The 12,928-nt window shown below is 38.1% G+C and overlaps 1 protein-coding gene and 1 long non-coding RNA gene across 3 annotated transcripts in view; one reads left to right on the forward strand and one right to left on the reverse strand.

Moving 5' to 3' along the window:
* Window positions 1–12,928, forward strand: part of LOC108427437 — a 66,591-nt gene that overhangs the window by 45,028 nt on the left and 8,635 nt on the right. The gene's annotated exons all lie outside the window — the stretch shown is intronic.
* Window positions 8,872–12,928, reverse strand: part of LOC108427438 (caspase activity and apoptosis inhibitor 1) — a 5,280-nt gene continuing 1,223 nt past the window's right edge. Inside the window, exons 2-6 of one of the 2 annotated variants that reach the window (XM_037532621.1) lie at window positions 12,744–12,928; window positions 11,552–11,636; window positions 10,964–11,030; window positions 10,667–10,731; window positions 8,872–9,507 (exon numbers count right to left, since the gene is read on the reverse strand). The exon at window positions 12,744–12,928 is cut by the window's right edge and continues 10 nt beyond it. In XM_037532621.1, the coding sequence (XP_037388518.1) occupies window positions 9,095–9,507; window positions 10,667–10,731; window positions 10,964–11,030; window positions 11,552–11,636; window positions 12,744–12,928 (815 nt within the window). In that variant the 3' untranslated portion in view covers window positions 8,872–9,094. The remainder of the gene's footprint in view (window positions 9,508–10,666; window positions 10,732–10,963; window positions 11,031–11,551; window positions 11,637–12,743) is intronic. The other variant, XM_017697559.2, reaches the window with a different exon arrangement.

Consider the following 12,928-nt stretch of genomic DNA (forward strand, 5'->3'; position numbering starts at 1 on the left):
AATTGCAACAAACTGCAGTTCATTTAAAACAGCTGCAACAGTTGCAAGTGTCTTAACTTGTGGAAGAAGTTTAATGAAAAAGCCAAACAAGAAGCTGATAATGTATCACATACTGTTAAACCCTTTATTTCACTGGATTAATGGGCAAGGAAATAAAACAGAAGATGGTATATTGGGAGGTTGAACTGGAGTCAGTGTGAAAGTCAGTGTGAAATGTTGCTCTTTTTGCAACATTTCATGGATACCTGCCTCATATCTGATTCAGCATTGGTGGTTTTTCATTTTGGCAGTTTGCTGAGCCATGACAACAAACGTGAGTTTTATCAAACCTGCTACATTAATGGCCAACAGCTGACAGCTGTTAAAACAGCTGAATGTTCCAAAGTTTATTCTTCTTCTAGTCTGATCAGATTCATTTGGGATCAAAAGCAGGGAAATTCTTACAGAACAGACAGATACACGCCTTGATGAACGGGTCATGCTTCTAGGATAGAATGAGTAAGAGACATCAAGTAGGATTTAATCATAATGACTGCTTAAACTTTCATTTTCAATGGCTTAACATGTACAAAAACTCAAATATGCAGAAAATAACCCTAGATAGATAAAGACAAAAATGTAGATATAGATTTTAAAAATGGGAAAAATATAAGATGATTAAAACAATACTGCAAATATGTAAATTACACCTCATGAATGACTTTATATTAAGAATGATACAGTGTGTCAAAAATTATGAACTGCAAATCGGTGTAACCAGTAGAGTAACTGAATGTATTGCTTGCAACTTGATTATGTTTGGATTGCCTCATGTAACGGGCAAGGTGCACAGAAACAGACCATTCTCACACTTGCATGTTTGTTAATGTCTAAATGACTTCCAGTAGCTTTGTAAACAATGGCTGATATTGCACGGAATAAAGGCTGCATTCCTGAGTGCAGCTATAAGATAACCAAACAGGCTTATGTGAGTTTCCACTTGATCAAGTTACAAAAAGGTCATCTTGTCATATGTCACTGTTCACAAGTTAACCCATCAAAAAAGAGCAACATTGAACTGGACAGCCAACGCAGGCACTAAGACACTTTTGGTCACATTTGTTATTTAAAAAGCTCAGCTCGAAGATAAACATTAATTCAGTGGCATATGTACCATCTTGTAGATTGTCATCATAGACATAGACGTTGAGAAACAGATCCCTCAGCACTGTAGGTTAGTTAGTAGTTTACTTTAATGAAGAAATATGATGATGTGTCTCTCTGCTGGTTGTGGTGTTCAGGGCACTTGCTAATGTTACTAATGTTCACGTGGGCTGAGTGGAATGAATTAAACCTGGTGGATTTTTTTCTCCTCCAAAATGAAGCACAATAAGTGCTAGCTTCTCAAGGCCAAACCACATAGAAATACAAGTGTAAATGCACCCAAGACACATTTACAACAGATACAAATCCAATACATGACATATGTGATGCACGTTATTGCTATGTAAATGCAGCTGTCTATCCAAGACATAGTCAACCACCAAAACCCCTCACAGTACAAACAAAAGCCTCTCACAGTACAACCAGAATAACCAGGTGACCTGTCCTGGGTGTTTCTTGCCTTCTACCCAATGACTGCTGGGATAGGGTCCAACTCCCCCTGTGACCCAGAAGGATAAGCGACTTAGACATGGTGTGACTTCTTTGCCTTTGTGGCTGTTCTGGCTCTGTGAATGGCCATTGCCACCATTTTCAAACTAGCATTTTGTTCAGCTGTGCTGAGGCTGAAGGAAGATCTTTGAGGACGCCTGATATCCAGCTGCCTTCCACTGCCACTCTGTTAAACAGTGCGGGCATAAATTTGATAAGGTTACTATTGAAAGCTATTTAGTTGCTGGCGACTCACAATGCACAACTATTTGTATGAAAGTTTAAATGTCTAGGACCCTCATAACTAATCAAAGCAGGTGTATTTGGCGCGGCTAAGTCCTCAAATGCAAAGTAGAGCGTGTGGAAGATGTTAGTTGAAAAACCTAAAAGAGTTTGGAGAAGTTTGGTATGAAGAGTAGTCTTATCTCAGGAAAATCAGTTAATAAATGTTCTGAACTTGTGTTCATTTAGCAGCAAATATGGGCCTAAGTCAATTTCCACTGTCAGAAATAATTACACTAAGGATTTCCATCACAATCCTTCACAAAACAAAACTAATCAATGGGGTTTTTGTAAGCATCTCTCTCTCTCTCTCTCTCTCTCTCTCTCTCTCTCTCTCTCTCTCTCTCATTCCTTTTCATCTTTAAGTGGTCATTTTCCCATCGAAATCAGCAGCGCATTCTTAATGTCGCCCCTTCGCTGTGGAGAATAGTGCAATTATTTTCGCATTTATTATGAAAAAATGGCCCTTTTAAATGCAAATACCCATCGGGCTCTTTCTCCTCTCTGCTTGTACCCTCCAGTCCCACGGGAGGTCGCAATGCTAAGAATCACGGGTAATTGCCTGATTCTCAGACCCTGCCGTTTACCAGAACAAAGCCAAAGATCCGTGTGAAATTACAGCAAACACACCGTGAGTGTAAGGTGATAGCATGCTGTTTTGGCACGGCTCCATTAAGAGCGAGGAAAGGAGCTTCAGGACAATCTAAGTCGTTTTAATGGGCGCTGGTGGGCGGATGAACGTGCAATGCGTAGACGTGCAAACCTCTTGATAATTATCTCCATCAAACATTAGACCCACTTTCTCCCTCCCTAATCTCTCTTTTTCTCTTTTTCACCCCCCAGGGGATCCATTTGGGTTTGAATCTCAAGGTAAATGGCAAAGGCTTTTAACAAGCAGTACACTTTTAATGCATATCCGCTCAGCTTCCTCTTCTGCTACTGTTACATGGAGATTAGACGACACCAACGCACTTAGGACAGCTGAATGTTATTTGAGATATATCAGAGAGGAAAGAGTGGATTTACCAGCCAAAAAGTAGCTAATAACCCTAGTTAGAAGTTTGTTAGTTGGCATTAGAAATACATATCAGCTTACTACTTACTAGCTTAGTTATGGAAATTTATTAGCAGTAGTTAAGTAATAAAGTAATAACTTGTAAATAATTTTATTCACTTGCTATCTGGGCTACAAAGCCACATTAGAAGTTTACTAGCTACCCCAGACAAGAGTAAGGCAGGCCACTGATGGCAAGCAAGCAACGTTTATTCATATTGCGCTTTTTACAACAGGTGTTGTCACAAAGCAGCTTTACAGAACAATCATATTACAGAAAGAAAAGAAAAGAAAATCCAGGTCCAAGCCCCCATGAGCATCGCCAGTGGTGACAGTGACGAGGAAAAACTCCCTAAGAGCAAGAGGAAGAAACCTTGAGAGGAACCAAGACCCAGAAGGGGAACCCGTCCTCCTCTGGTCAACACCAGATAGCAAACAGTATTAGTAAAAAGTATTATAATATTATAGTACAAAGCAGGATAAACAGGTGGGGATGTGGTTAATTTGATTAGTCTATGATTATGCAGCGGCAGCAGCAGCAAGAATTACTAGCCTGCTATTCCAGTTACAGCGTTACAATAGAAGATTACTAGCCTGCTCTTCTGGCTACAGTGTTACAATGGAAGAATACTAGCCTGCTATTCCGGCTACAGTGTTATAATAGAAGATTACTAGCCTACTATTTTGGCTACAATGTTACAATAGAAGATTAATACAGCAATACAATAGAAGATTACTGGCCTGCTATTCCAGTTACAGCATTAAAATAGAAGATTACTAGCCTGCTATTCTGGTTACAACGTTACAATAGAAGATGACTAGTCTTCTATTCTGGCTACAGCGTTACAATAGAAGATTACTAGCCTTCTATTCTGATTACAGCCTTACAATAGAAAATTACTAGCCTGCTATTCCAGTTACAGCATTACAATAGAAGATGACTATTGTACAATGTTACAATAGAAGATTAATACAGCATTACAATAGAAGATTACTGGCCTGCTATTCCAGTTACAGCGTTACAATAGAAGATGACTATTGTACAATGTTACAATAGAAGATTAATACAGCATTACAATAGAAGATTACTGGCCTGCTATTCCAGTTACAGCGTTACAATAAAAGATTACTAGCCTGCTATTCCAACTACAGCGTTACAATAGAAGATTACTAGCCTGCTATTCCGGTTGGAACGTTACAATAGAAGATGACTAGCCTGCTATTCCGGCTACAACGTTACAGTAGAAGATTACTAACCTGCTATTCTGGTTACACTGTTACAATAGAAGATGACTAGCCTGCTATTCCGGTTACAGCGTTACAATAGAAGATGACTGGCCTGCTATTCCGGTTGGAACGTTACAATAGAAGATGACTAGCTTGCTATTCCGGCTACAACGTTACAGTAGAAGATTACTAACCTGCTATTCTGGTTACAATGTTACAATAGAAGATGACTAGCCTGCAATTCCGGTTACAGCGTTACAATAGAAGATGACTGGCCTGCTCTTCCGGTTAGAACGTTACAATAGAAGATGACTAGCCTGCTATTCCGGCTACAACGTTACAGTAGAAGATTACTAACCTGCTATTCTGGTTACAATGTTACAATAGAAGATGACTAGCCTGCTATTCCGGTTACAGCGTTACAATAGAAGATGACTGGCCTGCTATTCCGGTTAGAACGTTACAGTAGAAGATGACTAGCCTGCTATTCCGGCTACAACGTTACAGTAGAAGATTACTAACCTGCTATTCCGGTTACAGCGCTACAATAGTGTTACGGGACGGTGGGGAGGCAGACCCAAGTGCAGAACTGAAACCCAACACAAGCAAAAAGGTAATGGGATATAAGGGCCTCGGAATATGCAGTTGCCGTCGCCACTAATGAGGCACAAATGACAAACAAAGGGTACACCACGGACGGCGTGCTCAAACAAAAGCTTAGTTGAAAGGGGAAATAAAAAAAACGAAAACACAAAGACACTGCCACCGTAATTATGATGGTTGGCATACTTTACTTCACGTGTTTTGCTCCAGCAAACACCTTTGGTGTGGCTTGGATTGTGGGCCGTTTTTTTTTTTTTTTTGTTGTTGTGAGCAATTTGGGGGCAATTACTCTCTTTTTGTTTTTTGAGGTAATTTCTTTTCTCTGCCCTCTTTTATTTTTTCTTTTTAGTTTTGGGGCAGTTTTATTTCTTTTCTTTTCTGAAGACTAAGTACCGTACCGGTCACCCCCCTACAAAGGTGTGACAAACATTGGCTTCCAGGTGCCTCAAGTTGGTCTAATTGATCAACGGCACCTTGCTATTGCTTGCTATTCTGGCCACAACGCTACAACAGAAGATTATTAGTTTGCTATTCTGGCTACAACTTAATAATAAAAGATTATTAGCCTGGTATTCTGGCTACCTACAGTAATTACATTAGAAGATTATTAGCTTGCTGTTCTGGCTACAGCATCACATTAGAAGTTAATTAGCTTGCTATTCCTAGCGAATAAAATCCAAAAACAAACCAGCTAACTAATCAACTTATGTAGCTTATGTTTAACTTTGTATTTTGAATACAAATATACATTATAGCTTTTTAACTTGTTCTTCTAGCTACAGAATTTTTGGTTTTGTTAGCTTGCTAGCCTGGTTACAAGATACAACAGAATATTACTGGCTTACTATCTTGGTTACATTACATTGAAAGGTTTTCTCTTTTGGCTACTAAAATCTAAAACCAATGTACAAAGCTAATACATTTACTTAGTATTGTGATTTTATAGCTTTCTTTTCTGGCAACAAAGATATATTTGAAGATGATTAACTTGCTATCCTGGCTATAAAAATATCTAAGATACTACTATCCTGTTTATTCCTCCATGTAAATTTGTTCTTTTTGCCTTAACTGCTCTTTCCAGTGTGGTCCAGAGGTGGATGGGGTCTTCTTGCTCTTTTGGCTTCTCACATTGGTTCTTCTTCACGTTTCCCTGTTTGACTCTTGGTTCCTCTCAGTGGTTCTTATAAGAGAGTTTTTCAAGTCTGAGTTCCTCTCAGAGGTTCTTCCTCCCTTTGATTGATTCCCTTTGAGGCTCTGTTGCTCTCAGTGGTTCTTCCTCATGCTTTGAGTTGTTCTTTTTGAATCATGGTTCCTTTTACTAGTTCATCCTCATGCTCTTTTGGAGCTTTTCCATTTGAGTCTTGATTCATCTTAGAGGTTCTTCCTTCTGGATGGAGTTTTTCCTTCTGAGCGTTGGTTCGTTTCAGTAGTTCTTCCTCATGTTCTTTGGGAGCTGTTACAAGTCTTTGTTCTTGTCAATGGTTCTTTCTTGTGCTCTTAGCGAGTTCTTTTGAGTCCTGACTCTTCTTCGTGTTCTTCGAGAGGTGTGTTTTTATGACTTTTTACTGGCAAAAACGTTTTGAAAGATGACAGAGGACTGATCTTCATTCTTTTTAAATTCAATTCATTTGCATATGTCTTTGGCTTTATGCTGCTGTTCACCATGAGTGATATTTGGCTCTTGAACTGAAGAAAGGACAGCTGAATGGCTCTGTGGTGTGGCAGTGCATCTGCGCCCTCTTGTGGCAGCTAAAGGATGTACACTGTTTGTTTCAGCTGTTTCAAATAGAAATACAGCAGTAACTGCATTGTATGCAAGTATGTTTGGAAGTTGTATTACTATTAATATTACTATTGTATTGTATTAATTGTTCATTATAGAGTCTTTTTACCAGACTTGACTATTATATTTGCACTGAGATGATTATAGGCAACTTTACTTTTTTGTAAAAGACAAATTTATCCTACATACCACAGAAAATAATGATCTTGATTATCTGTATTTTAGCTTTAACCAATCACATTACATGCCTATATAATATTACCTATTACTACTATTGTGCGAGGCACAAACTCCTATTTACTCCAAAGTACTAGGTAATTATTTTGATTGATGTGGTGGTAAATTTCAAGCCCAGATTCACTTTAGTTTCATGGTAACAAATGGATACAAACTATGTAAAACTTTCACTTCCCTTAAATCCTACATTACTACCTGCTGTTTACAGATCCTGGTATAGATTCCTTCAGTGATATTACATTTAGTGCATATTTGTAAATTCCACCTTATTACTCCAAATAAGTATCTAATTATGATACTTTTATATTGTCTGGTCTTTTACCAGCTTATTAGCTAGAACCTTTTATTTAGACTGTCTGGTTACCTACTACCAGTTTACCCAACAGAGTTACACTGTACCCTCTAGTTTGCACCTCTTATGAAGTTAATATCTATGTGTCTTGGTACTTGGCGTCATATGAACTGAAATAATTTTCTAGCTTCCAGTGTTAGTGATGAATTCCCTCTAATATGTGATGTTTAATAAAAATAACAATACTATTTATATATGAATAAAACAAACATTCTGATATAAAAGTATATATACATACACTCTATATACATGTAGACAGAGTGTGCGTTTATTGAAGTAGAAATAATACAGACAAAAGGTTCTGAAAGATTCTCCCCATATCAGCAGCTCTGATGCTATCAAGGTCATTGTTTAATGTAAAGCCTCCATAGTACATTATATTTTTTCTTCATACTTTCAGGTAATTAAAAACAAAACCAAAACAGGGAACACTAACCAGGGGGGGATTTCATAAAGTGGGATTTCTTAGTTTGCCAGATAACCTGAAAGATTACTCTGCATTTCTCAACCCAATCTATAAAACAAATGGCCTATTACCTACAATAGTTTCCCTGCACTCAAACAAAGAATTTGTCTCCATGGTAGACAATCCCATGCTACAGAAGCAGCAGATCAAGGTTAGGTTGGAAATCCACCTTTAAGCCCAAAGTTGGGCCTGTAGAGGTAAGAGATATCAGTATCTGACATTCTTCACTATGAGCTTATATTATCCAGCTACACTGAGAAATCCCGCTTTGTGAAATTTCCCTCAACAAAACAAGAAAAGCCAATATGGCTGTGTATGTTCCCCCAACATAACTGTACATTACGAAGCCAATATGGCCTTAGACGTTCCTCACATCGCTTGCAGCCAAAATCTGTGCACCGCCTACAAATGTGTTCTTTATTAGCAATTGTTTCAACAAGTTTTACAGAACTTTGGTAAAAATCCCATTCAACCTAATGAGAAACTGTAGAACAGACTCAGTTTATATCACAGTATCTACATTTAGAGTGAGTTATTCATTCAGCCTAATGAGAAACTGTAGAACAGACTCAGTTTATATCACAGTATCTACATTTAGAGTGAGTTATTCATTCAACCTAATGAGAAACTGTAGAACAGACTCAGTTTATATCACAGTATCTACATTTAGAGTGAGTTATTCATTCAACCTAATGAGAAACTGTACAGACTCAGTTTATATCACAGTATCTACATTTAGAGTGAGTTATTCATTCAACCTAATGAGAAACTGTAGAACAGACTCAGTTTATATCACAGTATCTACATTTAGAGTGAGTTATTCATTCAACCTAATGAGAAACTGTAGAACACACTCAGTTTATATCACAGTATCTACATTTAGAGTGAGTTATTCATTCAACCTAATGAGAAACTGTAGAACACACTCAGTTTATATCACAGTATCTACATTTAGAGTGAGTTATTCATTCAACCTAATGAGAAACTGTAGAACAGACTCAGTTTATATCACAGTATCTACATTTAGAGTGAGTTATTCATTCAACCTAATGAGAAACTGTAGAACAGACTCAGTTTATATCACAATACCTACATTTAGAGTGAGTTATTCATTCCACCTAATGAGAAACTGTAGAACAGACTCAGTTTATATCACAGTATCTACATTTAGAGTGAGTTATTCATTCAACCTAATGAGAAACTGTAGAACAGACTCAGTTTATATCACAGTATCTACATTTAGAGTGAGTTATTCATTCAACCTAATGAGAAACTGTAGAACTCACTCGGTTTGTATCACTAAATGTAGGTACTGTGATATAAACTGAGTCTGTTCTACAGTTGCTCATCAGGTTAAATGGGATTTCTCCTTGCACTCTGTAAAGCTTGTCCAGTTTAGCAACAGTAGCTATGAAAGTGCGCATTTGTGGGCGAAGCACATATACATCAATCGCTAGCTTATTTCTTGAGGTCATTGGCCTTCATTAGTGCTTTAATGGCTCTGGCTCTCATCTCCAGCTCCAGCAGGGCCAGCTGCTGTGCTGAGGGCACTGTCACCTGGGCTGGAGGAAGAGGAAGTGAGGCTGGAGTAGTTTCCACGGCAACTGGCAGCTCTAGCTCCTCCTTGCTGGAAGGAGACGTGGTCAGGGACAGGATTTCACTGACACTCTTGTCGATGTCACGTTGAAGCTCTAGTTTCGGCTCAGCCGGAAGGGATTCTGGTTCTTCAGGGGGAGCAGAGGCCGAAGGGGTCATCGCTATGGTAGCGGGAGCTTCCTCTTCTGCAGGTTTGTCATCCCTGTGGCCCTCAATGTCACTGTCGTCCATATCTGCGTTGATGCTCAGAACGTCACTCTCCTCTCCAGAGCCCCCTGCATGCACAGAAGGCAGAAATCAGACTACTTTACACTAAAACGCATTGTTTTATGATAGATACACAGACATTTCAGCACAATACACAATAATACACAATAACTAATAATTGAACATACTGGGGGGACACAAAGCAATTCTGGCCTGTGGAAAAATTATATTTATTTCATTTTATTAAGTTCAGCAAATAAACAGAAACTGTGCACTACATTTTATGTGTTCTATGTAAGTGTGTCAAATCTAGCAAAATATGTAATTCTCCTCTGCAATTTCACTACGGGTGGCTCCTGGTCAATAACTGTAGATCAGTAAATATCTTTTTAGTTGATGTACGGATTTACACAGACATGTAGTGAACATAAGGCCAAGTGTGACTTTCAAAGAATGTAGAATTGTACTGTGTAAGTCTTTTACTTTATATTTATCTAACAGGGACAATACTCACTAACCACTGTTTTATGATGTAAATGTATCCGATTCATCTAAAACTGATGTTTCATCTGTAATTTAAAAAAGGGCACTAGCAAACCAAGAAGCACAGATTCATGCTTACAATCTTAGTTCATATAAGCTGTACTGAATTGGTGACTGACTGCAACCGCACCCTTTTGACTGAAAAGGTTGCTGTTTTGCTTCATCAGTGATCAGTACGGACATTAGTATGCGCAAACAATATTATGCTGTAGTCTCCAAAGTGACATTTTCTGGTTTTAAAAAATTGGAAAATGTCTATGCAGGCCGTTTGAAATGTTTTGTCCTGCTGGCTGGCTAATGCAGGAGCCAGATAGCCAACCATCACTGTTTAAATCGAATATTGTGTCTATATTAGCCTCCACATCAGTGGGGGGATTCCCTTTTGCTGTATGACTTATTTTCTTTTATATATTCATATATATATATATATATATATATATATATATATATATATATATATATATATATATATTCTTAGATCATGCTGGGTACTGTAGTGAGAAATTATTGATGGAGGAAAACAAAACATGACAGAAAACCATGAACTCTGTCAAACTGATGAGTCAGAAAGATGCAGTGCTGTGCTACAGAACATTTCATGACAAATAACACAGTAAATAACATTAAAAAAGGTATTAATTCCACTTTTTGAATGTTTATTTTTGCAGTGTGGGTTATTCTTACCTTGTTTGTCCTCTGCTTCAGCCGTCTCTTTCATAGAGGAGGTGGAATCCACATTATTGTCCTGCCTAGCAGCCACAATGAACCACAACTTTAGAAACAGTCAGAGAAAAACACGCCACAAAATTAAAGTCTGGCAAAACTTAAACACGCTAGCATGACCGTAAATGTGCTTCTGTGTGCTGGATATATTCAGGATTTGTCGATGCCAAAGAGAACTGGGAATGTTAAAGGCCTTTGAGGGATGAATTCTGTGCCATAGATGGATGGATGGACGGAGAGAGAGATGCTTGGACTTACTGACTGTCCACCGAGTTCCTTTTAGCTTCATTCTCCTCAGCTTCCGAGTTAGCCGTCAACTCTTCACCTTCAAAAGTGAACAAAACAACAGTGAAGCTAATGCAGCCTTGCGTTTACTTCAGTCTGTTAGAGATCACTTAACAACATGGCTCGAGATGAGTGAGTGATTTAGTCATGATGATAACTGGCGGGCTGGACGCTTCCATTACTTGTGAGCTATATTGGCCTCGCAGCGCTGAGTTACCCTTTTTCATCAAATGTATCTTTTCTGTTTAACTACTTGCAACATATGGAAGAAATTTATATAATAAAAAATGCATACCGGCCCACAGTCTGATTCTCGAAACTGGGTTCATGATTCGATATTCTCATGATATTTTGAACAAAATCTAGCTGAAGAAAAATGACGGTATCTGCACTGTTGCACAAATTACTAATAAAGGTAACTAATGTTGATGGTGCGGATTGTATGTGAGCGTTTAAACAACTGCATTTAATATCATAAATAATGAAAGGCCCGTTGTTTGCGGACTGTGGAAAATGTGTGAGATTCCTTATAGTAAAGGATTTCGCATTAGTTAATTGTACCTTCCAGTATCTGGAGCAGGTTGCTTTCGGACAGCTCCTTCAGTTGATCCCAGCACAGCGTCTTTATCTCTGCAAACGAACACTCCTGCAGAAAGGAATTACAACAGCTCAGTGACTGGGAATCAGCCATATAAGAATAAGGGAATAAGGCAACCCTAGATTAGACTCTAATAGATTAGACACTACTGCTCTAAATCTCTGTGCTTAAACCTCCACCTTGTTTAAAAAGCTGTTGAAATCTTTGCTCTTTTCTTGCTTGCTTTTTCTTTCGTGCTTCGTCACTTCATCTAAACAGGCACTGTGTACACTCTTTACATTATTGTGCATTGCCTTTTTTAGTGTCCTATATCTTGTCACTCCTTTAAAATTATTACTACTTTTGATACTTTAATATTTAGCTGTATGTCCTTTAAACTCTTTAAAGGGTCCAGAAATGTAAAGATTTTGTAAAGAACCAAATTATCTCCGTATTTTTGAAATAGAAATTTGATGTAGTATATACATATGCTTTTATATAGGAATATTTTTTTGTTAATATATACATTGTATTAGGTTTTTTTATTAAGTATCCTATATTAACATATTGTTCACTCTTCTGTGAACTTGCACTCTTTTCTCGAACTTGAAATCTTTTCTTTCTTTCTGTAATACTGATTGTTCTGTAAAGCTGCTTTGTGACAACACCTGTTGTAAACTTCTGTCCATACAGGCCATATATAGAAACTAAGCTGAAAACCAGCCTGTTTCGAATTCACTGCTTTTGTGATGTCACAAATAGCCGGTGCATTTCCATATATTCCCCTATTCAGCAGACAGCGGTTCTTTCGCTTTGCCAACCAGAACAGAGAAAGTCATTTACATATATCAGTCTTAAAAGCACACTTACAGCTGTATATATTTCCCCCTTACTGACAGCCTATTTAATTCTAAAATATCAAGTAATGTCAATTAAAATGTAAAAGTAATTAGCAAATGATCATGTAAAAATGAACCCCAGCCGTTTTTGCTACATAAAACACAAACTCAGACCTCAGAAGACCTCGAACCTCAAAGACCTCAGTAAAATAAGGAAAAATTAAGAATACAAGCCCTTTAAATTCCTTAAAGGGATGTACAGTGACCGTGGGTATATTGAAAGTTGTTATTTCTAATATAAATGCACAAACAAAATTAAATGTTTAACAGAAAGTACCTTTAACTCGTCCGGCAGCATCTTTCTCAGTTTGTTTTCGCCGAGAACTCTGAAGCACTGCTCCAGCATCTCCTGTCTGTCCGTCACGTAGGCGCTTATGGGTTTGAAAGGCACGTTCAGGTCCAGTCCGCCTTCCTCTATGTCGCTCGGCTCTTCGACTCCCTCTTCCAGATGATCCGCCTCCT

This window comes from Pygocentrus nattereri, chromosome 22, assembly GCF_015220715.1.
Source record: "Pygocentrus nattereri isolate fPygNat1 chromosome 22, fPygNat1.pri, whole genome shotgun sequence".
Classification (NCBI taxonomy): domain Eukaryota; kingdom Metazoa; phylum Chordata; class Actinopteri; order Characiformes; family Serrasalmidae; genus Pygocentrus; species Pygocentrus nattereri.